The following is a 23,065-nucleotide window of genomic DNA, read 5'->3' on the forward strand; positions in this document are numbered from 1 at the left end:
ATTTAAAACTTTTATATTTATTTGATACAACTTTTCATATTTTTTACTTTTTTTTTTAAAATATATAAAAATTTATTCATTTATAACAATTTTATTTTTTATTATGTATCAAATAAATATAAAATATATGTCATTTTATCGTTACTTTTATTTTTAACCAAAATGAGAAAATTTGATTTTAAAATTACTAAAAAAGTGCTTTTAGAGAAAAATATCTAAGACAAGTCATCTTTTTTCATTTACAATCTTACATCTTTATAATACTATTCATACCGTTTGTACTATAACCGACCAAACTTTTTTTAGAAATTAAATAAAAGTGAAACTTAAAAAAAAAAGAGTTTGAAGATCGAAACGGCGTCGTTGAATCTCGAAATCTTGACCCTCTGGAAATCCGATACGAAGCAAACAACAGAGTAAGACAGAGATGGTCGGTGTTCATTGTGATTCTCCCTGACCTTGTTCTTTATCGTCTCGTTATCGCTCCTAACGTTCCAAACCCTAAGTAAATTTGTTGCCTCGTTTTTCAATCGCCGAATTCCGACTCGGAGTGGCTGAGAGCAATCATGTCGTGGCTGAGATCTGCGGTGAGCAAAGCCGTCGAAGTCGGCAACAATAACAACCTCACTCGCACCGTCAAGAACTACGCCGACACCGTCGTACAGCAAGCCGGTCAAGCGGTCGCCGAGGGTGCCAAAATCCTTCAGGATCGCATTGTAAATAAATTCCCCATTCTCAGTTCCTCTTTTATTTTCTCTCATGCCACCTCTCGTTTTTAATTAACGCATCAGTGCGTATGCTAGTCACTAAACTGAGACCAATCCATAACCATCCTCTTTGTGTGCGTAGTTCCAATCTAACTGCCATGTTACCAATATTAGGACGTGTAAACATTTCGATAGGAGAATATTAATTTCGTGTTATGTTTTGTTGTGCACACTATGCAGGGTGCTAGGAATTACAGAAGTGTTGCGGAGACCATTAAGAGGTTGGAAGACGCTGCTATCTCTTACAGGGGACCTGAGAGAGTGCAGTTGCTTAGAAGATGGGTGGCTGTGCTTCAAGAGATTCAGAAGTTGTCTGAAGCCTCGTTGGCCGAAGGTAAAGAGAGGACTCTAGAGCAGCACCTTGCAGTTGAAGAAGCCAAGGAGAACCCAAGGAGACCATCTCTGGTTTGAATTCGGAACCTTCCTTTTTCATATGTTCAGTAGTTTGCTATGACCGATTTTATACTTTGCGGAAATTTGGTTATATGTTTGAGGACTATACTGTCTCTGAAATTATAGAAATGCTAGCAACACTCTCTTTAATACACTTCTCCTAATACACTGTATTATTCAAAGTACAAAATTTTGTAGGTCTACCTCAGATTTTGTAGTTTTGCGTAGATTTTAAGCAATAGTAGAAAAATTGTTAATAGGAGTGTGATGTCACTGATAGCAATCCTCCTGATTTCTGGCGTATTGATGCCATTCCCTAGCTAAGTCTAGTATACTTCAGAAGCTGTTGCTGTTTGTTTTTGCACTACAATGTCTTCTCGTATTTTGGATGATAATAAAATTCTCCTGTTGTCGGCTTCTTTTTTTCCTTCTTACAACTAGATTACATGAGGACATTTTCCCTGTTGGTAGGTAGTTGGTGCCCAAATTTTTATGTTGGTAATGTATTCCTAAAAATAGCGAGTACATTGCATCCTTTTACCTTAACCGTTTGTGTTTGCTATTCTACTGTCCCTTTTCAGGTTCTTTACTATGATTCTGATGTTGGGGGTGAACCATTAAATTTTCGTGATGTTTTCCTTCAAAGTCAGGCATTAGAGGGTATAGCATTATCCATGGTATGTTCAATTAATGCTGATTATTATGTATAAATATCCTGAACTTCCCATGGTATATTGGTAGGTATCTTTATAACATAAATATCTATGGTTTGTTCTGTAAAGCATAAAACTTAGTGTTTTTAATTGTCTTAGCAAAATGGGTGCAAAAAGAGAAGCGAGTTTCAAGTGTACTTTTGAAGTGAGACATGAGATTAACATGGTGAAAGCCCGAGATGTAAGCTTGAGATGCACTGTCTCAGACTGTAAAGAATGTATACACACATGCAGTATAAGTACAATGTTCTTTATATATATATATATATATATATATTGCGTTCTTTTCCTTTAGTGATTGTGAGTGGGTTTGCACCTTGTATGTCTAAAAAAGAATAATTTAATGTTAAAAGTTAATGCAGTTTGCTTTACTTCAATAAATTTAATAAATTCTTGTGAATATTTCTTACAATGTGGGTTTTTGCATAATTTAACCTCAAAATCGTCTTGTAAGGTGAGGATTGTCCTCATTTATATACTTTTTTCAGGTTCTATATTTAGTCATCGTGAGACTTGGTTTTTCCCAATAATATTGTATCAATTATAATTTGATCTAGTTACGTACCTTCTTCTCCTCAGTTTCTCTTTGGTGTATGCAGCTTTTTGTTTTATCATTTTCATTATATCGGTAAAAGAATATCATTCTGGATAAGTCAATTTGTTTCTTTTGCTGATAATAGAGGTTAACCGCAGGGTTAACTCTTTTCTATTCCTCAGATTATTCATGCTCCCGACGAGGAAGAGGTTTCCCTTCTCCTGGAGATGTTTGGGTGAGTTTATTGCTTTTATACACACAACTGCACACACACATATAGATAGATAGATATAAATAGTTGGATAGATAGATATTTAGATCTCTCATTGTGATTTGTCATTGGCAACTTGCATGTCGCATTTTCATGCCATGATTTATCTTTGATCTTATGTTTATGAATGACATCCGAGTCTAGCTTATATGGTATATGAAATCCTTTGGTCCAATTTTCGTGGGGTATGATCAATGTTTTGTTATTATGAAAAAAATGTCTAAAATTTTAATTTCATTTGTGCCTTTGTGGGAAATTTTTAATATTGCAGTTCAGCTGAAGATACATCTAATCTTACTTTCTGCATCCTTATCTATATAGACTCTGTCTTACTGGAGGAAAAGAAGTTCATAATGCCATAGTGAGCAGCCTGCAAGATTTAGCAACCGCTTTTTCAAGCTATGAAGATGAAGTACTGGTAAGCATGATTTTTATTTCCCTCGTATCTATGGACATAGGTATTGCTCAGAAGTAAATGCTTCCTCTGTTTTCTCCTCTCTTTGATTAATTGTATTTTTGGTGTTTAGTTGTGACTTCACAAAATCTTGGAAGGCTGTTTTATGTGTAGACCATTTGTTAATCAGTATATGAATTTGAACTGAACTTTAAATTTTGGGAGTGCACATTTTTAATACCTTGATAGCATTTTCCTTGACTAAGTTTTGAGTTTTGGTTTTAAACATTTGAATTCTGAAACGAGGAACCTAACTTTATTTTGTTGAAAAGACTAATAAAATAAAATAAATTATCTGGAAACATTCTACCTTAAATAATGTATTAGTGATGTTAATGTTAATAGTACTAAATTACTTTTGAGAACCAAATTGGGAAGTTGTCCTTTCTCCCAAACATGGTTATCCTTCTTAAAGAACTGAATTTATCTTTATGTAAATAGGAAAATGTGTCATATTTCATTGCTGAAAGTTAGGTTGAATCATCATTGATTTTAAATAAAGCACTGTATGGTATCATCACCACACATTTTCAGCAAGCGTAATAATCCTGTTTCAGATCTTTCATTGCATTATCATTCACATAGTCAATTTTTTCTTTCTCATATATCAATTTTAAACCGTGACTTAATTTTACAGTTAATGATATATTTTATAACTTATTAAAATGGAGAAAATGGGATTAAAATAATAATTTTATAACTTCAATTATGGATTTTTATATCCATATCTAATCATAATTTAAAAGGCGACCTGAATGTAAGTGTTAAATGAAAGTAATTGAAATGAAATGTAGTCCTCTGTAGACAACTCAGTAGATAGAGTCGAGACATTAAACTTTGAAATTCACTTTGCTGCCATTTCATTTCAATTGATCATCTCTCAGTGGGGCCTCGAATGTCTTCTCCTCTTAAACTTGCTCTTTATGCATTCAATAAGATTGTTATATATGTTTACCTTTTTCATTAGGTGAAGCGAGAGGAATTGCTTCAATTTGCACAAGGTGCCATCACTGGGTTGAAAATCAATTCTGATGTTGCAAGGTCAGTGTGAAGACATGGGTTTCCTTTGTCATTTTCTTTGTTCCTAGCTGGTAGACAACCAAGTCTGACACTGATCTTAAGTTCAAATATCAAAATCTATAACTTTTGTTGTCATATTTCTGAAGATTTGGTCTTTAAATTAGCCAAATAATGTCTGGCAATTCATGTAGCCACCTCACCTTGTAGCACAGTTGATATATAAATTGTGTTGTAATAAATTGTTTATGAATTTGGTTATTAGCCTTTTTCTCTAAGTGATTTATATAGATAATCCCATTTAATTAATGAAACAATTTATGTGACAATTTTTCTAATAAGGATAATGTTGCTCCAGAGAACATCATGATCTGAATGCTTTGTAGCTCTGATCTTATACAATGCCTGAATAATTTATAGGTAGGATTTCAACAGTAGTAACTTTGGGTGGAAAATGTCTTTTCCTATTGCAGTAGGTGATGGGATTGTAATCTTGTACCTCCCTCCAGCATCAGGCCTCCATTATGTTCGATTTAGGGGAAAGTGGTTGGCAATGAAATGAAAAAATAGGGGTATGCGGATTACTGTTGTATGATGGATGGAATTTAGTAAATACATAAAAGTGATAACGGAGCAAAACCCACATCATCCGTAATAGAAAAAAGATAATAAGAAACATTGAGCCTCAAGAGGTTAAAAACTGCAATGAAGCTGTCATAAACTTCTGGACAGCACTCAAAGAGACTCAGAGGTTACAACTTAAACACTATCGTATTCCATATTGTCAATTAGGCTAGGCAACTGGAGCAGGGACAGAACCACATTGATTTGAGATGGAGCACAAATATGTTTTTTTAGCAGATGAACAACTAAAAAAGTGAAATTCAACAAAAGTGATTACTTTGAGAAATATATATTTATTGGCATTGACTAGGAACATATTATTCAAAGATTTCACGGCGTGAGACCTCTCTGTCTCCCCCTTGTTATTTACTTCAACTTACAATTATTAACTTTATTTCATTCTTCAACTTACAATTATTAACTTTATTTCATTATCCTTAATGAATGTCATGATGCTTTGGATTTATGTAATAAGCATAACCAGTCACTACAGCTCTACAAAGTTAACTGATATATTCCTTTAACTAATATCAAAGAAAAATGAAATAAAATGGCACGGTCACTACTATAGAAGATAAACCAAATTCAATAATTTCTGTTCTTCCAGGCTTAAGCTTTTGGTATTGTTCTATTTTTGGATGGTTTTACATTTGAATTTGATTATATCTTTATTATAAGTCAATCATTTTATGTCAGTTATAAAATACTGATCCATTTTAAAGATACTTTTAATGATAATATCTGAAATAATCTTATTGAATGTCTAATATTACACAGCAGGATTTGTTGTTGCTTTTGGATCAAGTTGAAATATTTCTCTTTGCTTGTGAATTATTAATTTTTTTATAATGTTCTATTTAGTGTGTACTTTTCATATATTACTTTAGTTGTTATCAGCAGATCCATGTTGTTATAATATAATGTGAGAAAACTGCCTGCAATCTACCTCAAGTCATGTCTCGTTTTCCTTATTGACTGCAGAATAGATTCCGAAGCCTCTACTCTTAAGAAAAAGCTCACTGAGATAATAACTTCAAAGGGGTCTGTAAACAAAGTTGATTTTAAAGCTGCCGAGGAAACAACATCAACTCTAGAGGTTTGTTTTTGTCATCACTTCCTCTTCAAAGCCTTTCACTGCCAGTAATGAATTTTTTCATCGACTAATATAGTAATAATATGAGACAAGCTTATCTGAAACTTTTATTGAGTCAGCCATTTTTTATTAGTCGAGTATGCTGCTGCTCCCATTATTGTTTCTTGTTATGAGCTTATTTTCATGTTTTTTGAAGAAGCGGTGTTGGTAGACTGTAAATTCCTTGGTTCTTTACTGTGATTGATTCTTAATTGAACTGTGATGCTTTCATACTTTCTGGCTTGAGCATTTTTGGTTTACTTACCAACTATCATGACAACCGAAATGGAGTGTGGTTGAATAGAGTGCATGCATTGAATGAGTGGGTGAAGTGGTGGAATATTCGTATACATGAGTTTAGAAGTGCTCCTTCAATTGCTTTTCATTTAACAATTCATGCTTATATGCATTTTCAATTTCTTTCATGAGAATTTGTGAAAGGGAAAAAAAAAAGAAATAAAAAAACAATTATTGAATCTTGTAATTTGTATTGATAAAAAATTTCATAGATTCATTCATGTGTAGTGAGATTCAAAGTCATTTGCGATTCATCTTATGATATGGTGAAGTGCGAGGTAGCCAAATTACATTCTAAGTTTAAGATTCTAATCACTATGTTGTAATTTAATATAGATTTATATATAATAATTTACTTTTTATTATATTTGTGTAGACCATTCTGTGTTAGAGAGTGGATTATAAACCAACCAATAATTTTGCAGGCTTTGAAAATTGCCCTTGCTCAAATTAGAATCTGTTCCAAACTGGAAGCATTATTGCTGAAGAAAAAAAATTTAAGCAATGGAGACTCCCCTGAAGTTCATGCTCAAAAGGTACATTTCTTCCTTTATTATTTTCTTTGGGAAGGGTCGGAGAAAGGAAAACAAGAGGTAAGAATTATATTTCCTGATATGAAAAACTAATATTTTGGAGCAATTAAAATTGGAATGGTTTACCTGGAGTTCACCAAAATAAAAATTTATTCACTGATTAAAAGGAGAGAAACTGAAAAAATAAAAATAGAAAGATTTTTTAGCATTTTTAATTTTCATAATTACCTTTCTCTAGTTTGTCAATCATATGAAAAAGATGTTTACTAGAGGTACAGATTATATTTCCTTGCATGAAAAACTGATTTTATGGCTAAGAAAATTGGAACGGCTTACCTTGAGTTCACCAAAATAGAAAAATTGAATCACTCAGAGAACGTGGAGAAACAGAAAAGAAAATTAGAAGGATTTGTAACATTTCTAAACTCCATAGTTACCCTTCTCTAGTTGTCAATCATATCAACAAAATATTACGGGTAATTTTTAATTCTATTATTTATTTTATTCTTTCCATTAACTTGACATTATAGAAAAGTAAACATTAATTCTCTACATTTTGTTATCAGGTTGTATTCAAATTGCAAAACAATAAACTACCAGGTGTCCTAGTTTGGATCTAACTATTATTTTAGAGTGAATGAGATGGTAGAAGTAGAACTTACATTTGGGGTTATTCTGCTTTGAAATGTTCTCAGTCTTATTCACTGAATGTAGTTCCTTGTTTTCTGTCGTTCTGTCTATTATGTTCCCCATATTTCTGGTAATATGTTTTGATTGTTCTATCCATGTCAATACTGTTGTGCTTAAGTAGGTTGATAAGCTGAAGGTTTTGACGGAATCTCTTGCCAACTCTGCTGTAAAAGCTGAAAAACGTATTTTAGATAACAGGTAGCCTGTCATAATATTATCTTCTCTTATACTCCCGTCTTTACTTTTTGTCATCTGAATTCATAGTTTTATACTCACCGGACAAATAGGTTTTGTTGAATGTACTTTATTTAGCATTTTGCTTTATAGTTTTTATTTTCAGTTTCCGATCAATAAATCTGTTTTATTTGTAAGTGGGTTTAAACATGCCAGACGTATATCCATTCATTAGGAAATTGTAGTGGTGGTGGTATAATTCTACCTTCTGCCTACTCTTTTAGTTCATTGTTTCCGTTTTTGTAGATGATGTTACTGATTAACTGGGGTTTTTTGTTATTCTATTTGGCTCAAGTTAATGAACACTAAACCATATTTCTCTCTCTAATTTTACAGAGTACAAAAGGAGGAAGCATTAAAAGTTCGAGTAGCTAAAGATGGTGAAGCTAGTGAAAAGGAGAAGGTAATGCATTTGCTTTGGAATGTATTATATTTCAAATGTATAAGCTAGTGAAAAAGAGTAGTTAAAAAGTTCAACAGGGAATCATTATGTTTATTGCTAAATATTACTGGTTTGTATTTGCTTTTGGAATGTATCATATTTCAAATGGGGATATTTGCTTTTGGAATGTATCATATTTCAAATGGGGATTTCATTGTACGTCTACTTATCTAAGCTGTTGTTCTGTATGTCAATTCTTTAAATGTAGTTTTTAAGTCTAATTCAACCTCAAAACTAACTTGTAAGTAATATTTACATACATTTATATACTATGATTTGGTCATGTCTTTAATCAATATGGGATTTCCAACCCATTCTATCACACTGAAGACTTGACATCTCAAGCTTGTGACTGTATATTGTGGGTGGTACCATAGCAGGTGGTATGATAAGCCTATGAGAGTTTTGGTAGGATAAACTCTAATACCATTTTAGAAAGTGAACTTTAAATTTAATTCAATCTCACAAAACTAAAGTGTAAAGTGAGGTTTGCATCTATTTATATACTAAAATTTGACCCTATTTCTAGTCAAATTAGGGTCTCTTAACAAAAGTGATATATGAACAATGTGATCAATATTGATAACAGCTTTATTGCATTAACATCTGGAGTTTATATGTAATTGTTTTATTATTTTGTTCTTTCTTCATAGGTTATGCTGGATATTTTCCAGAACGTATTAATTTGCATTCATACATATATATATAGATACATAGATACATAAATATACATATATAGATACATACATATATATATACATACATACATATATCTACATACATATATATATGTATGTATGTATGTATGTATATGTATATACATATACACACACACACACACACCCTTAAATTGGTTCACTTTTATTTGGGGGCTGTGGTTGATTAAGTTTGTAGTGACATGATCAATTTCCTTGTGTGCATAGGAGCCAAGACCATAATGAAAAACTAACATCTGCCTGTCAGTACTATGTCTTCCATCTATTGTAGGGGGACAACTGATTTTTCTTTCTTCCTCAATTTCAGGAACTGACAGCAGAGATATCTGAACTGCAACGTAAAAAAGAAGATCTTGAAGCTGAACTGAAAAAGGTATGACCATATTCAACTTTTTTTTTTTGTGGTGGTGAGAGTGGTAAATGATATTTGCTTGAGAAAATGGGTTTATTTATTATTTTCTTCATTTCTACTCATGCAATGTGATGATTTTTGTAATCTAGTTGTCTGTTTTATATCCTTGCGACTTATGGATTGATATTTGTTGAGGAACCTTGTATTGCCTCTTTTTAACTTTGAACATGTGTAAGATTCTTTGGCCATTGAATGTGAATTTTGTTCTTCAAGTTTACTGCTAATAGCAATAAATGGTTGTTTGTCTTATTATATTGTTAAAACGACTCCAACTTTAATATATGGGATGCTGTTGGAGGAGTGGTGACGACTTTCATAACTAATTTATAAATAACTGAAATCTGGCATGAATTGTAGGTTAACACTTCTTTGGCTGCTGCTCAAGCACGACTATGGAATGTGAGGGAAGAGAGAGACCAGTTTGAGGAAGCAAACAATCAGATAGTTGAGCACCTGAAGATAAAGGTTCGAGGTTCTAATTTTCTATTCCACGTATGGTTGAATATTCCTGAATAGCTGAGCATCCAGGTTGTCTGAAATTTTGGTTTGACCTTGATCGACAGGAAGATGAGTTTTCAAAATCCATTAACTCATGTAAGGTTGAAGCAGATGTTATCAAAACCTGGATTAATTTTCTGGAAGATACTTGGGTTCTTCAGCAGTCAAATGCAAAAACTAACGACAAGCTGGTCAAGTATGTAACTGAACTTAAGCAATGATAAATGTTTTTGCTGCCTGTAAAATAAACTAATTTGAGTATGACCCTGGATGTGTATATATTTATTATATTAGGAATAATTCCAATTTCACATATACTTAGTTGACTACATCCTTCAACAAGAATTCTATGGGCTATACTTACTCTTATTCTGCCTTTGCTCTTTATTTTTCACGAATTATTATTGACTTATCCTTACATTTTAAAGTGATGAATTGGAGAGACATGAGGACTACTTTGTGAACTTGGCCATTCAACTTCTTACAGCTTACCAGGTACATACTACGCTTTACTGATTCAAATAATGGGTGTATGACCTGGTTTTTGCTTCCCTCCTGGTTTTCCCCCTTAGTAGTATGACCTGCTATGTTGTGTGCAGAAAGAGTTAGAGCCTTCTATTAACCATATTGGAACATTTGTCGTGAACCTCAAGAATTTAAATCAGAGGTAATACCTTTTAAGGGTGTTTTGATTGTAAATTTCTTTGGGAGTACAGTATTTTCTCCATGTTAACAAAAAAGCTTAGATTTTCTTGCTTCAATAAATGAACTGGTATTCAAATCATTGATATTTTCATTTGTCTATAAAGTATTAAGTTTTAATTTTAAAAATTTTCGTATGTGTGCTCTTGTGTGTATGTTTGTGTTGAGGATACAGGTTAGAGATGACACCCAATCCAGATACCGAGGATTCAGAAGGATTAAGTCCAAGGAAAAACCTTGAGGAGGAATATCTGACGTACGAGGCCAAGGTATATATGCATATCACTGGCTCGTTCATCTAGCAGTTTATTTACCTATTATTTTTATGATAACGTTTTTTTTTTGTTCAAGTGTGAATTTGGTTTTTGACTCAGCCTAATGGTAACATGCGATCCGTGTAACTGACCTTGAAGGCAGATCTTCGGCAGTTAAAAAAATGAACTGCACCTTCTCCAGTTGTATCCAATAACCCACGAGTTTTAAAACTGTATTTGCTTTTTTTTTTTTTTTAAATAAAAAACTTTAAACATTTGAATCGTGAGATCTCTTGAACTACACACGCTGCAGATTTAAAATGAACTACAGGGTATCCAATTCGAACTGACTTATCCTAATAGGATAAGACTATCAGTGTTGTGGGCTTGTACTGATTTATCCTAATAGGATAAGACTATCGGTGTTGTGGGCTTGTCTCCTTAAATGAGTTTGATCTTCTGATATCTGTTGTATGCTGCATGCTTTGTTCATGACGAAAACAATGGAGTAGTGATATGATTTGCTTGGATTTGTTGATGGTTTTCTTTCGTTGCTTCAGATTATTACCACTTTCAGTGTTGTGGATACTATGAAACAGCAGTTTTACGCTCAGCATGGGAAAGTTTCCAGGTTGTGTTTTCTTTCTAGATTAACTTTACTGGGTGGCTTTATTAACTGAAGAATTGAACGGTTGGTTGATACAAGTTCAAAATAAATGTGTTGTGTAAATCCAGCTGAAATTTAGAATTTCTCTAACTGGTTTTCACCCAGACTCACCTTTTACAAACCATTTTGTTCTCTCCCTGTGAAAAACATTTTCTCATTTATTGAATAGAAGATTATGGTTGCATCAGACACCTTGTACTGAATTTTTTCCTTTTGCCTTCACTTATTGGTCGCACCAATCCAGGAGCGATGAAGATAGAGTTAAAGAGCTGTTTGAGGCCATTGAAAAGTTACGAACTAAATTTGAGTCTATTGAGAGGCCAATTCTTGATATAGAGAGTCCTGCAAAGGTTGAAACTCCACCTTCTGAGAAAAAGTTGGATGGTGCTCCGTCACTTTCTGCACCAGCTCATGGTGCACAGCTTTCAAAGCCTGAGACGGATGAACAGCCAAAATCATCTTCAGTTAAGGCAGACCAGCTATTAGACCATGCAGCCGAGTTAGCTAAGCTGGAATCTGAGATTGGAAGGGTTAGTGACGAGTATTCGTCAGAAGAAATTGGTGATTGGGAGTTTGATGAGCTTGAAAAAGAATTGGCTAGTTAGGTCAAATCTTATTTATGAGTAATTAAACTTGCTGTTGTATTTTTATAAGGAGGCAAGTTCAAGTATCATAAATTTGTAAGCATGGGTCGGTTGTTAATGAAGCCTCAGTTTGTATCCCGATATCTTTTAATTTGTAAACATTAGAGCATAATTTCTTGATTCTTCTGTAAATTAATGAATATGTAACATGTAGACCAGTCGAAAAATTATTTGTAACAATCAGTATGGTTACCCTAGAACCGTTACATCGAATGACTGGAAAAGTTCTTATGTCATATTTTGTTTTTGGTTAGTACCCACCTTGCATTCTTTTATTGGTTGAAAAATTGCAAAATTAAGTTATATATGTAATTTTTCTCTAACAAATTTTAGTTAACAGTAGTGTTAAAAAAGTCTGGTAACATTTCTCTTTGAGCTTTCTACATTTATGGCATGTTTGAAAAAGATAAAGAGAATTTAGATAGAAATCAAAGAGTAAAAAATAAGGAATATAATAAGTGTTCCTCCCTTTTTAACAGAGTTCTTTATTATTTTTAGAAGTGGAGTGAAAATTAAACTTTGTACTGTATTTTTTTTTTTAAAATAGAGCTGTTTATTATTATTTTATCATAAAATAAAATAAGAAATATAGCAAGTGTTTCTCCTTATTTTATAGTGTTTCTTTATTATTTATTTCCTTCTAATTTCTCTTCGAAATAAACAATGAAAATTTGAATGTTTTATCTTTTTCTTGTTTTTTTTTCTTTCTATTTCTAATGAATTTATATGCAAATAAACCTTGTTTCGAATGTGCCTAATGTTCAAAGAACCCTTCTAAGTATAGCCGGAAATTTTTGCCTGTGAACTCTGTACCTAACATGCAAAGCACGGAACATACACCATGTAGCTGCTAGTCAATCTAGTTAATGTGATTCATAAAATCAATTCATGAATCTATCCATGTAAATGCACCGGGTGTATTATTAGCCTTGAGATGGATGTTGCTATATTTGATTAGGCAACAAAGAAATTATTGGCTCAACGAGACAATTTTGGTCCTTTTTTCTCTCAATCTGATGTAACAAAAGTAAAGTAATGTTTTTTTTTTTTTCTGATAGAGATGCAGTTTAATCAATGTTGACATTATATTATAATGTATAAGTAGGTTTGAGAAAATAAATGAAAATGCTTGACAACCTAACTTGGCGACAAATTGGGCATGAAAGTAAGGTGGGCATTAGCATAGGTCCTGCATTGACAGAAAGAACCAACCATTTGGTGGTGTTTTGTTAGCATGTTGGCAAATAATAATCTGAAAGAAATTGCACAGAGGGGGAAAAAAGAGGAAAAGTTAGGAGCTTATCGTTTTGCTTGCGACTAAAAAATATAAAAGGGAAAAGGATGATAAACTCAAAAGTAGGCAGGAGGAGTGTGTTAAAAGATGATGACAAAGAAACTCTCGAGCTTTGCAGGCATTCCGGCCTCAGTCTCTTCTCCCACCATTGCTTGTCGGGTCATGTGTTGCTCATTCTTCTTCACTCTCTGCATTCACTATAATACTTTATTCACTTACCACACAACTTCATTTTTCAAAGTCAAATTAATAAACACAAAAGAACACACCAATAATTTCAAAAAGATGCCCATGTTTTGCACCCGTGTACACCAAAAGCTTTGCCAGGGCTTTTCCCGTGTGCAATTATTCACTAAAGTGCGTTAAAACAAAGGCAGGAATCCAGTTAAAAGTTCCAAAATGTATGCTGTGGTTGTTCTTCATTAACTCATTTTGGTGCACAGCACAATGATAAGTAGTTAAGTACTGACATGAATGCCAAAGTGCATGCCCCCAGACATATCTTTTTCATAAACCCATTTTTCTTGCATGGGAAATCGCTAGTGTTACACAAAGTTCCAAAATAGGCTCTTTAATTCACAGACCATCTTTCCCATAGATCAAAAAAGTGAGTCCAAGTCTACTATGAAAGTGAAAAACCCATTACCTCATTGTATTAAGGTTTTGAACAATTAATTATGTCAGTTCCTTACATGATTAGGCTCGTATATCATTTGGTACTGTGTCTCCCAATAAAACTCATCTTCGATAACAACAAGTACCCATAATATCAGACTCAAATACTTTTGTTACTACTGCCAGGAGATTCCCAAATATTAATATCATGCAACAATCCCCTTCTGCTTAAAATGGCAACAATAAAACATTGGTTTTTGTTAGAAAGTAATCAAATGAATGGTTACAATCATTATGTAATATGTTGATTCTAGCTTCCCATTGTGCAAGACTTCATCATGCCAACGGCACTAAGCAAGTAACCAACCTGCAGTGCGACACGGTGAAGTTTTTGGACACTTGTCTGCATTATTAATTTCTTGAGGAAACAAAATAATTTAAATCATGTCATGCTAGTTACCATTAGCAGCAAAAGAAGTATAAAAGTAGCAATCCCAATTAGAAATAAGCTACAATTTTATGTTGGGTGGGTCAGTGCTTCTCCCCGTAAGAAAATCAATGAGGTCCTAATTTTACATTCGGATGCCTGCAGACAAACTCCTTCAATAATGACAAGACATGAAATAAAAAATAAAAAGCAACAAGATTAGAATACCACTAATTCCAGGATACTACTGCTTTTAGAATAAATCATTCTTTGCACTTTCAAAAGAGGTACTATACCACTCTTCATTTTTCCATAATAAAAGCTCTGCAACCATTAGCTGGTATCCCCTCATAAGAAGAAGTCCAAAATAGAAGAGTAGTACTGAAACTGAGAAGTAACAATGGCTACAACACTCTTAGCATGTGACCCTGCAGATGATGATTACATTGACATGGAAGTCAACTCATACTCCAACTTCTTCTGCCATTCTCAATCTTATCCACAGCCTAGAGAATTTGAGTTTCAAATGTCTTCCATTGTTCAAGAGAAAGAACCAACAACCTCCCCAGCTGATGAGCTTTTCTACAAAGGAAAACTCCTCCCTCTTCACCTCCCCCCTCGGTTACAAATGGTTGAAAAACTCCTTGAAAACTCAACCTCTCCTTTCCACAAAGAAAATGATATCTTTGAGGAGTTCTTTAGCACTCCTCTAGCCACTACCTACACAACACCAATTGCAGGCACCCCATTTGAATCCTGCAACATCTCTCCATCAGATTCTTGCCAAGTTAGCAGAGAATTAAACCCTGAAGAGTATTACAACCTTGCCTACCCAACAGACACGAGTGGTGGATTTGTTGTTCAAAACCAGAAGAAGTCTTGGACAAAGAAACTGAAGCAGTCTTCACTAGGTTCCAAGTTGAAGGCTTCAAGGGCTTATCTCAAATCTTGGTTTGGAAAATCTGGTTGCTCATATGAAACCTATGCAACCTCAACCAAAGTTGCAGATGAAGGATCGGTTTCAAAGGCCAGGGAAATTTTAAATATGAATGTGCAAGTGGCAAAGAAGAACCCATATGGCCAAATTCACAGGGACAGATATCAGTCCTCTAATTCTGTCATGAGAAGCTACAAAGAGAAGACAAGTGAGGATGGAAGTAACCACCACAGAAGGTCTTTCTCGGTCGGCATAAAAATTCTTCCAGGGAACAAGTCATCATCATCATCGTCATCGTCATCATCTTCATTTCTGTCTGGCTCAACTTCATTTTCATTTTCAAACAAATCATATGGATGCCAGGCTCGCCAGCTACTGAAAAGATGCAGCAGTGCAAATTCAGAGATAGAAAATTCAATCCAGGGAGCAATTGCACACTGCAAGAAGTCTCAGCAAGTGTTCTCTTCAAAGAAGACTGCAAGCGAAGCAGGACTCTACTCGGTGTCTGCATCATCAAGAACCTCAGTTTGTGAGGATCATGAGAGGGTAGAGCTTTGGAGGGGCTGATGGGAATTGAAGAGTAGTTTTGCTTATTTTGTATTCTTCACACATTGTCTTTCAATTCAAAAGTAACTTTGGTGAAAGATAGCTTCATTCACCAGCACTAATTTTAGAAACACTCATGGTTATCATGATGATGACTACAGAATGAGATTCTTCTGAAAATAAAATTCCAACTTTGTGCTATCATCTTCCAAGCCAAAAACTTTCCCCCCATATTTCAAGAATCACTTGGTGATCGAAACAACCTAAACAGTGACAAATTTATTTTAATGTCTTTCTGAAATTTGGACCCTGTCAACTGAAAAACTGATTTGATCAATTATTGCACTATGATAGGCATCTATATGCATACATCAAGCATTTTCATATGGATCTCAATACATAAGGAACAGTGAAAAGAAGAGTAGATTAAAAGTTTATCTTCTACTAGAAATCTCATTGCTTGTAAATGCTGTCAACTAGAATGGTGACAATGCAACAAGCACTATAAATGTTTGATACTTGATATTAAGAAATTGATTCTGTTTTGTTTTATCAATCATGAGAAAGAAATGATTAATGCAGGCACAGTACAGACATAATGAATGTAAGAGTAATGTGGACATCAAAACCTAATTGTTGAAGTGGAAAGCATAATAATATGTACAAATATTAAATTGAGAGAACAGGTACATTGCAAGATCTTCTGAAAAAGAAAAAGTTGGACATACAAAACAAATGAGAAAGTTAGAGGAATCTACTAATGCAATCCCAGGCTCTCACTGACAGACAAGGTAGAGAATAGTGAGTACAAGTCCCACGTTAAATAGAAATAAAAAAGTAAAGTACTATATAAAGGTGAAAGATCCATTAACCTGTTGTCTTAAGGTTTTGGATAGAGAATAGTGTCAATCTTTTGTATTATTGAACTCGGATCTCATTGGTGTTTGTATTTTTCAGGTGGACCTCCTTCTTAATAGACGCAACAAAACAATAGTAGTAATCCTTCTTGATAGACCCAACAAAACAATACTAGTAACTCAGTTGTGTTCAAATGATGGCAAGAAATAAAGAACACCAATCTTTTCATGTCATTTGCCACTGAATTGTAATTGCTTATCTGTCAGCTTTGATCATCTAATTCTCCATTAATTTTATGAGGTTTCCTTAATGAATAAATAAATGTGATTGCCATACTGCAATTTTTGTAATAAATAAATGTCTTTTAAAATTAAAATACATGTTTCTTAGGTCCTTTATAAATTCTATTATCAGAAACCAAGAGGGTCACAATCATTATGATTGTTGAAGCCCACATGTCTTCGTCCCTTGGCTACTACTCTAAGACATTTACTGGCTTCTAGTTTCTCTGTGAAGAAAATTTCTTGACCATTAAAGTAAGCTTATTCTATTATAATGCAAAAAGCTTGTCAGAGCAACTGAGAAAGAAGAAAAAAGAAGAGTTAGGAGGAAGTGAACTTCATACGTACAAGAATATGTTAAAATATTCACACTTGAAGTATAAAAGGATCCTTCAGTGCAGACAAGGTGACAAACAGCTTTTCAGGTGGTTCTATTCTGATTTCTTTAAGTTATCAGATGTTTGGCAACTTTGTAGCTATGAAATATATTTTATGTATAATGTGGATGCCTTCAAGAATCTCTATTTTTTTGAATTTTAATATATGACAACTGCTTTCAACTTTGGTATTCTGGGTCCTCAAAATTTGCCTATTCTGAATAGATTTTTGTTGTGTCAGCTCCTTATATTCTAAGCACAAGTTATCATAAAGCTTGTATGCATAGAGTAATGTAACATCTCTTGAGAAAAGTCACTCCCTTAAATAGATTTCAATACATAATTCTCCTTTTGCTTTCGTTTTTGTGTAATTTTGTATGTGTTTATTGTGCAGATAGTGGTTTTAATGCTGTTAAATTCCATTGAGATCCACGCTACTCCTCTTCAAAATTAAATAAATCATTCAGGCAGGCTACTTTTAACATTCAGTGTTCCTATTCGATCTCACGATTTCAAAGGTGACAAAGTTATTATTTTTATTTTTACTTGACTCGAAACTTGTGATCACCAACTAACTATTGTACTAACACTTCCCTTATGAAGTTAATCACTTATTATAGTGTAGTCAATAGAGCACTGGAGAGATTTTCATGTTAAAGTAGCAGCCATTGTTGTCCTATCAGCTGTCAAATATTAGGTTTTCAATGTTTCCATGTGCTACAACTTGAAAAAACAGAAGAAAAAAAAACTGTAAGCTATTGCTCACTTTTATTATTTGATAAATTTAATTTATAAATAATGAAAGCTTATGTATGAGATTAAATACGAGATTTGTTCAACTTTATTAACCACGAGTAGGCTTTATTCTGTGTTCATCATTTTTTTTCTTCAAAAAATTCCTTACTCGTGTTATTTTTTTTGGATAATTATACTTTGACAATATTTTTTTGACAACATTTTAATAACATCTACGTGTCATTCTGTGATTGATCCATGTTGGTATTTATGATTATTATTATTGATTGTGGAGTAATTTTGAACCAATCACAGAATGACACGTATATGATATTAAAATATTGTCAAAAAATATTGTCAAAATATCATTATCCTATTTTTTTAGAGTTAAATATGTTTTTTTTATATAACTTTTGACTTAAAATTATAATTTATCTTTATTTAAAATTTCGTCACATTTTTTGTTTTTAAATTTTAAAAATAAAAATAAATATAATACTTTTAATTCAATCATATTCTACTTTTTGATATTTAAGTTATTTATAATTCTTACTTTAATATTTGTTAAAAAATATTAATATTTAAATCATTCATTTTTAAAATTTAAAAACTAAATATATATCAAAGTTTCAAAAATTAAAAACTTTAATATTTTAAAACATTTTTATCCATTATGACTAATTATCGTTCTGTTTTAAAACTAGCTGCTCCATCCTTTTTCGTTTTTTTTACTTCATCACTGTGTTCTTCTTACTCCTAAATTGGTAGCAACTGTGTAAATTAAATTATTTTTTATAATAAAATTCTTTAATTGAGATTCTATGCAACATAAACTATTTAATTTATTATCATAAATATTGAAAACAACGGCCATCTTAGTATACCACTATAATATTTTCAAAGTTGGCTGCTACACGTCGCTACTAGAAATGGATAACTGCAAGCTGACACCACACTTTAGAAGAGCAGATGGTCAATCAGAGAACAAAAGCAAAACCTTCATTACAAACTCAATCATACCCTTATCAGCAAATTGCAAACCTCGTTTTCACCTCACAAATTCATCAAAAATAAAAATAAAAATACAATAACAGGTATACTACTATTTCATTCTGTATGAGCACTGCACATGATGCATGTATGAAGGGTCCAGTATGTAATCTAGGTAGTTGTAATGATTAGGCCTCAAGAAAATTGTAACAAAATACTCAGTAATGAACAGGATTGGCAGGTATATTTTGATAATACAACAATACATAAAGTGAAAGTTAAAGCAATGTTCAATTTATTTTCCTAGCAAATCACAACCTGGGATTAAGACACAGGTGCTTACATTCGCCCTGCAGTGCATCATTTGATAGTTACAATGATGATGAGAGCTTCATTCTAATTCCTCATGATCCTAGAAAACCAGCAGCAGCAACAGCAGCATTAGCTGCAGCTAAGTCTGAGAGAACAATTTCCTGTACAGTGAACTCTTAAGTGGTAGAATGGGGAAACTCTAAACACCTGCATCCATTTTGCAACAATTTGTTCTTCATGATCCCCTTTGTAGGTTGCAAGTTCAAGATCAAATAGCATAAATCCGATCAACCTCAGAGTTGGAGAATTCAGAATGATGCCATGAGTTAGATCCACTCCTCCTGGCTAGCTGCTTCTCCTTCTTCCTCATTGACCTGCTTCTCTTAGATCTCACTACATAGAAAGTCATGGTGCCAATAACTCCAGAAATTATCACCCCTCCAACTAATGTAACAAGAATAGCAGCCCACCTATTCTTCCTACCCACAACTATGTAAGAAGAAGCAATAAATGCCACTGAAGTGCAAACAGAAGCCAGCCACATGAGCTTGTTGATGACCTCCACCACCCTTTTCTCTGCTTTAGTTTCACCTCTAACCAAGGTGATTTGAACAACCACCACGGCCAAAGATGTAAAAAGTGCAATAGCATTAAAGATGAAGAAGATTTTAAAAGCAGCATAAGCTGCTACCACCGCTGAGCCATCATCGTTATCACCACCAGGCACAGTGAATATAGCAGCAAAAGCAACTGTAGCAAACAACACTGCCACCACTGTTACTGAGTTTGTGGCATTGTTGATTCCTTCCCTATGAAGCTTCCTTAACTCTTTGGAAATATTATGAACATTTTTGTTGGTTCTCTTGGTTTGTTCAAGTTGCGTGTGAACATCTTTCTTGATTTGAGTAACAGTTTTCCTCAGTTCATCCCTTGGTTGGTTGAGCTCGTTAGCTCTGAGTGCTCCGTCTCGAGAAAGACATTCTTTTATATCTGATGCCTCTTCACAGAGTGGAAGGCTTTCAGCAATGTCAAGAGCTGTTTTGTGGTCTCTGGTTAATGCATTAACATTGGTGTCTGGCAGATGTAATAACTCATTCACTATCTGTGCAGGGAATTGAGAAACCATAGTATTAGATTTTCATTTGAGGAACTTAGACGGCTGATTAAAAATATACAGGGGATTTGCATGGTTTTATAAAGAAAAATTCAAAGACAAAAAGGCTCAAAACTTCTGGACAAATGTAAGTTCAACCATACCAAGTTACCACCTTCGTTTAGATGTTTAGTTGCATTTATATAATATTATGGAAAATCTATAAGTGGTAAGCCAAAATTAGGAAAGAAAACATTATTACATTACATTGGAAATTCAAAAAGTTAGAATGTTTCCTTTTTGAATAAAAACTCATCACATTTAGACAGTTAAAAGCAGCATTTAGTAACCCAGGTATACAACAAGAGATATTTAGCCATTTGGTGAGAGCCCCGCATCAGTTCTAGCAACTTCATTTAAATGGCCTCATCTATACTGAAATGGTGCTTGTAATGCTATGAAACTGTTGACATACCTCTACTCGCTTTTTCCTGGTTGCCACATGTAATGCTGTGTTACCAAATTTGTCAGGAAGCATAACAATGGCAGCATCTGCATCAAGAAGTAACTTTACCACGTCACAACTCTGCCCTTTTACAGCCATGTGCAATGCAGTTTGCCCTTTCTTGTCAGTCCTTCGAGCCAACTGTGGATCTTTACTGAGCAAGGCTTTCACAATCTCCACATGGCCCTGACGAGCTGCCAAATGCAAAGCATTTTTGCCATTGGATCTAGCAATCTCCAACAAGCTACAATCCTTCGACAGCAGCTCATTCACCACTTCCGTGTGTCCTCTTGTCGCTGCAGTTATAAGTGGAGTCGAATTGGATGGACCAATAGTTTTGCTCAATCCCGGGTCATAATCTAGCAAAACCTGAACAATTGCTGCAAACCAAAATACACCATGAATAACATGGAAGAATAGAAAACCAAACACACATTGCACTACATCAGCACATAAGAACATCTCATCAGATTACACACCAAAATATTGAAGTCCATCATCACAATGAACTTTCCCAATGCTACCAAAACATTTATACTTTGAATCTCGCTCCTCTAGTGTAAGTAAAAATAAAGTAAATAATCTCAGTCTCTGATGAGAAAAGCAAAGGTTGATACTTCAACACATTATGCATATACTTCAAATACCAACAGCTAAATTTCTAATCAATGGCTATGATCATGACTCCATCAATCCTATATTAAAGCCACTTCGCGCATAAGGGGGCGCTACCAAAACCTCGAGGCTGCAAAACCCTCGCCTGATTGACAATCACCACCAATGGCATATTTCAAGGCTAGTAGAAATCTGGCAGAATCCCTCCACCACAGGAACAATCCCCTGTTACCCTTTAGTACACAATAGGAATATTGCTGTGGATAAGACTCATCATCATTCATCTGCCAAAGAACTCTCTTAAACTAAAGAAACTAGGGGTAACCGAAGAGTTTGTTCAACGAATTAGATTAATTACTTCACTTTCAAGGATGAGTTGCTCACTTTACAGGTTTTATAGTCTCTTTCCTAAACCTCAAGCAGCAGAGCATATGTTCATAAGTTCATAACTTAACTCCTCGTATAACTAACTAAAAAAGCACAAAGAAACACAAGTACCAGAAAGAGAGATACTACATACAGTGGTGGCCTTTACTAGCTGCAATATGCAAGGGATCAAATCCCGATCGGTTCTTCTTGGAAACAGTCTGAGCAGTGGAATGGTTGAGAAGCTCCTTCACGACATGGAGATGACCCTTTTCAGCTGCAGTGAACAAAGGGGTCTCACCGAGCTCGTTCTCTTCGTTGACGAGGCAAGCTCGCACTTCCGCAATCTCGGTGTCGAGATCGTCGTCGTCGCCGTCGCCGAGAGTTCCCATAACCTGAGATTCGACGTCGAGAAGGATCTGTCTCACGGCGCCGACGTCGCCCCTCTGTGCCGCCAGGTGCAGCTCCGTGTCGTTATGCCGCCCCGTCACTTGTTTCACGTACTTCTTCCTCCCCGTCTGGTCGATGCGCTTCCCCGAGTTCGAAAGCACCAGCGCCGGAGCTGTCGATGAGGACGGCGACGGCGACGGTGACGGCGATATCTCAGAAAGTGGATTCTGAAAGGCTGATGCTGGGATCGGCGATGGGGGGTCCTTTTCTCCTTGCCCGTCAGCTCCCGTTCCTGATACAAGCAAAAGGGTGATCGAAAAATGAAAAATTTAGAAGAGTGAAGAAATATAGAGAAATATAGAAAGAGAGAGAGAGAGGGAGAACCTGTTTGGTTTGGGTGAGAGGCCATTGAGATGGTGGAAGAAGGAACAGAGGAGAGTGTGGAAGTGAAGGGAGTAAGAGGAAGATGGTTTTGGATTGTTATGATTACAAGATATTGAGAATCTTAAAGGAAAGGAAGATGGGTGGAAGGAAAGTGGAGAAACAGACTCAGAAACACGAAACTTCAGAGAAACACACGCATTCGGAGGAAGACACTTTGGACTTTTCTTTTACTTGTCCTTCCTATAGTTTTCTGTCTTTTTCTTTTTTTTCCTTATCAGTAAAACATTTTTAACATAACCATTATTTATATATGTTTTTTAAATAAAATTTATATTTTTATGATCA

At 34.3% G+C, this 23,065-nt stretch overlaps 3 protein-coding genes across 3 annotated transcripts; 2 read left to right on the forward strand and 1 right to left on the reverse strand.

Annotated features, from left to right (window-relative positions):
- Positions 1-345: 345 nt before the first annotated feature.
- On the forward strand, positions 346-12,248 carry LOC108326021 (uncharacterized). Its single transcript, XM_017559246.2, has 18 exons — positions 346-716; positions 948-1,172; positions 1,742-1,837; positions 2,591-2,643; positions 3,001-3,097; positions 4,101-4,174; positions 5,756-5,870; positions 6,629-6,739; positions 7,548-7,624; positions 7,997-8,063; positions 9,126-9,191; positions 9,588-9,695; positions 9,794-9,924; positions 10,157-10,223; positions 10,328-10,395; positions 10,606-10,699; positions 11,245-11,315; positions 11,596-12,248. The coding sequence occupies exons 1-18, from the start codon at positions 567-569 to the stop codon at positions 11,954-11,956; spliced, it is 2,031 nt and encodes a 676-aa protein (XP_017414735.1). The 5' UTR covers positions 346-566; the 3' UTR covers positions 11,957-12,248.
- A 1,252-nt stretch (positions 12,249-13,500) lies between these two features.
- LOC108325390 (probable membrane-associated kinase regulator 4) lies at positions 13,501-17,424 on the forward strand. The gene has a single exon (XM_017558459.2). The coding sequence runs from the start codon at positions 14,732-14,734 to the stop codon at positions 15,833-15,835; it is 1,104 nt and encodes a 367-aa protein (XP_017413948.1). The 5' UTR covers positions 13,501-14,731; the 3' UTR covers positions 15,836-17,424.
- Positions 17,425-19,280: 1,856 nt separating this feature from the next.
- LOC108326105 (ankyrin repeat-containing protein ITN1) lies at positions 19,281-22,959 on the reverse strand. Its single transcript, XM_052875173.1, has 4 exons — positions 22,721-22,959; positions 22,101-22,628; positions 20,936-21,345; positions 19,281-20,469 (listed from the first exon to the last, which is right to left on the reverse strand). The coding sequence occupies exons 1-4, from the start codon at positions 22,743-22,745 to the stop codon at positions 19,636-19,638; spliced, it is 1,797 nt and encodes a 598-aa protein (XP_052731133.1). The 5' UTR covers positions 22,746-22,959; the 3' UTR covers positions 19,281-19,635.
- Between the last annotated feature and the right edge of the window lie 106 nt (positions 22,960-23,065).

Source organism: Vigna angularis, chromosome 3, assembly GCF_016808095.1.
Source record: "Vigna angularis cultivar LongXiaoDou No.4 chromosome 3, ASM1680809v1, whole genome shotgun sequence".
Taxonomy (NCBI): Eukaryota; Viridiplantae; Streptophyta; class Magnoliopsida; order Fabales; family Fabaceae; genus Vigna; species Vigna angularis.

Coding starts and splice junctions, on each gene's coding strand:
- LOC108326021 (XM_017559246.2), top strand. CDS start 567: ATGTCGTGGCTGAGATCTGCGGTGAGCAAAGCCGTCGAAGTCGGCAAC. Junction 9,192..9,587: donor TTGAAGCTGAACTGAAAAAG/GTATGACCATAT, acceptor CATGAATTGTAG/GTTAACACTTCTTTGGCTGC. Junction 9,696..9,793: donor TTGAGCACCTGAAGATAAAG/GTTCGAGGTTCT, acceptor CTTGATCGACAG/GAAGATGAGTTTTCAAAATC.
- LOC108325390 (XM_017558459.2), top strand. CDS start 14,732: ATGGCTACAACACTCTTAGCATGTGACCCTGCAGATGATGATTACATT.
- LOC108326105 (XM_052875173.1), bottom strand. CDS start 22,745: ATGGCCTCTCACCCAAACCAAACAG. Junction 22,629..22,720: donor CTCTCACCCAAACCAAACAG/GTTCTCCCTCTC, acceptor TGCTTGTATCAG/GAACGGGAGCTGACGGGCAA. Junction 20,470..20,935: donor CCAGGAAAAAGCGAGTAGAG/GTATGTCAACAG, acceptor TTCCCTGCACAG/ATAGTGAATGAGTTATTACA.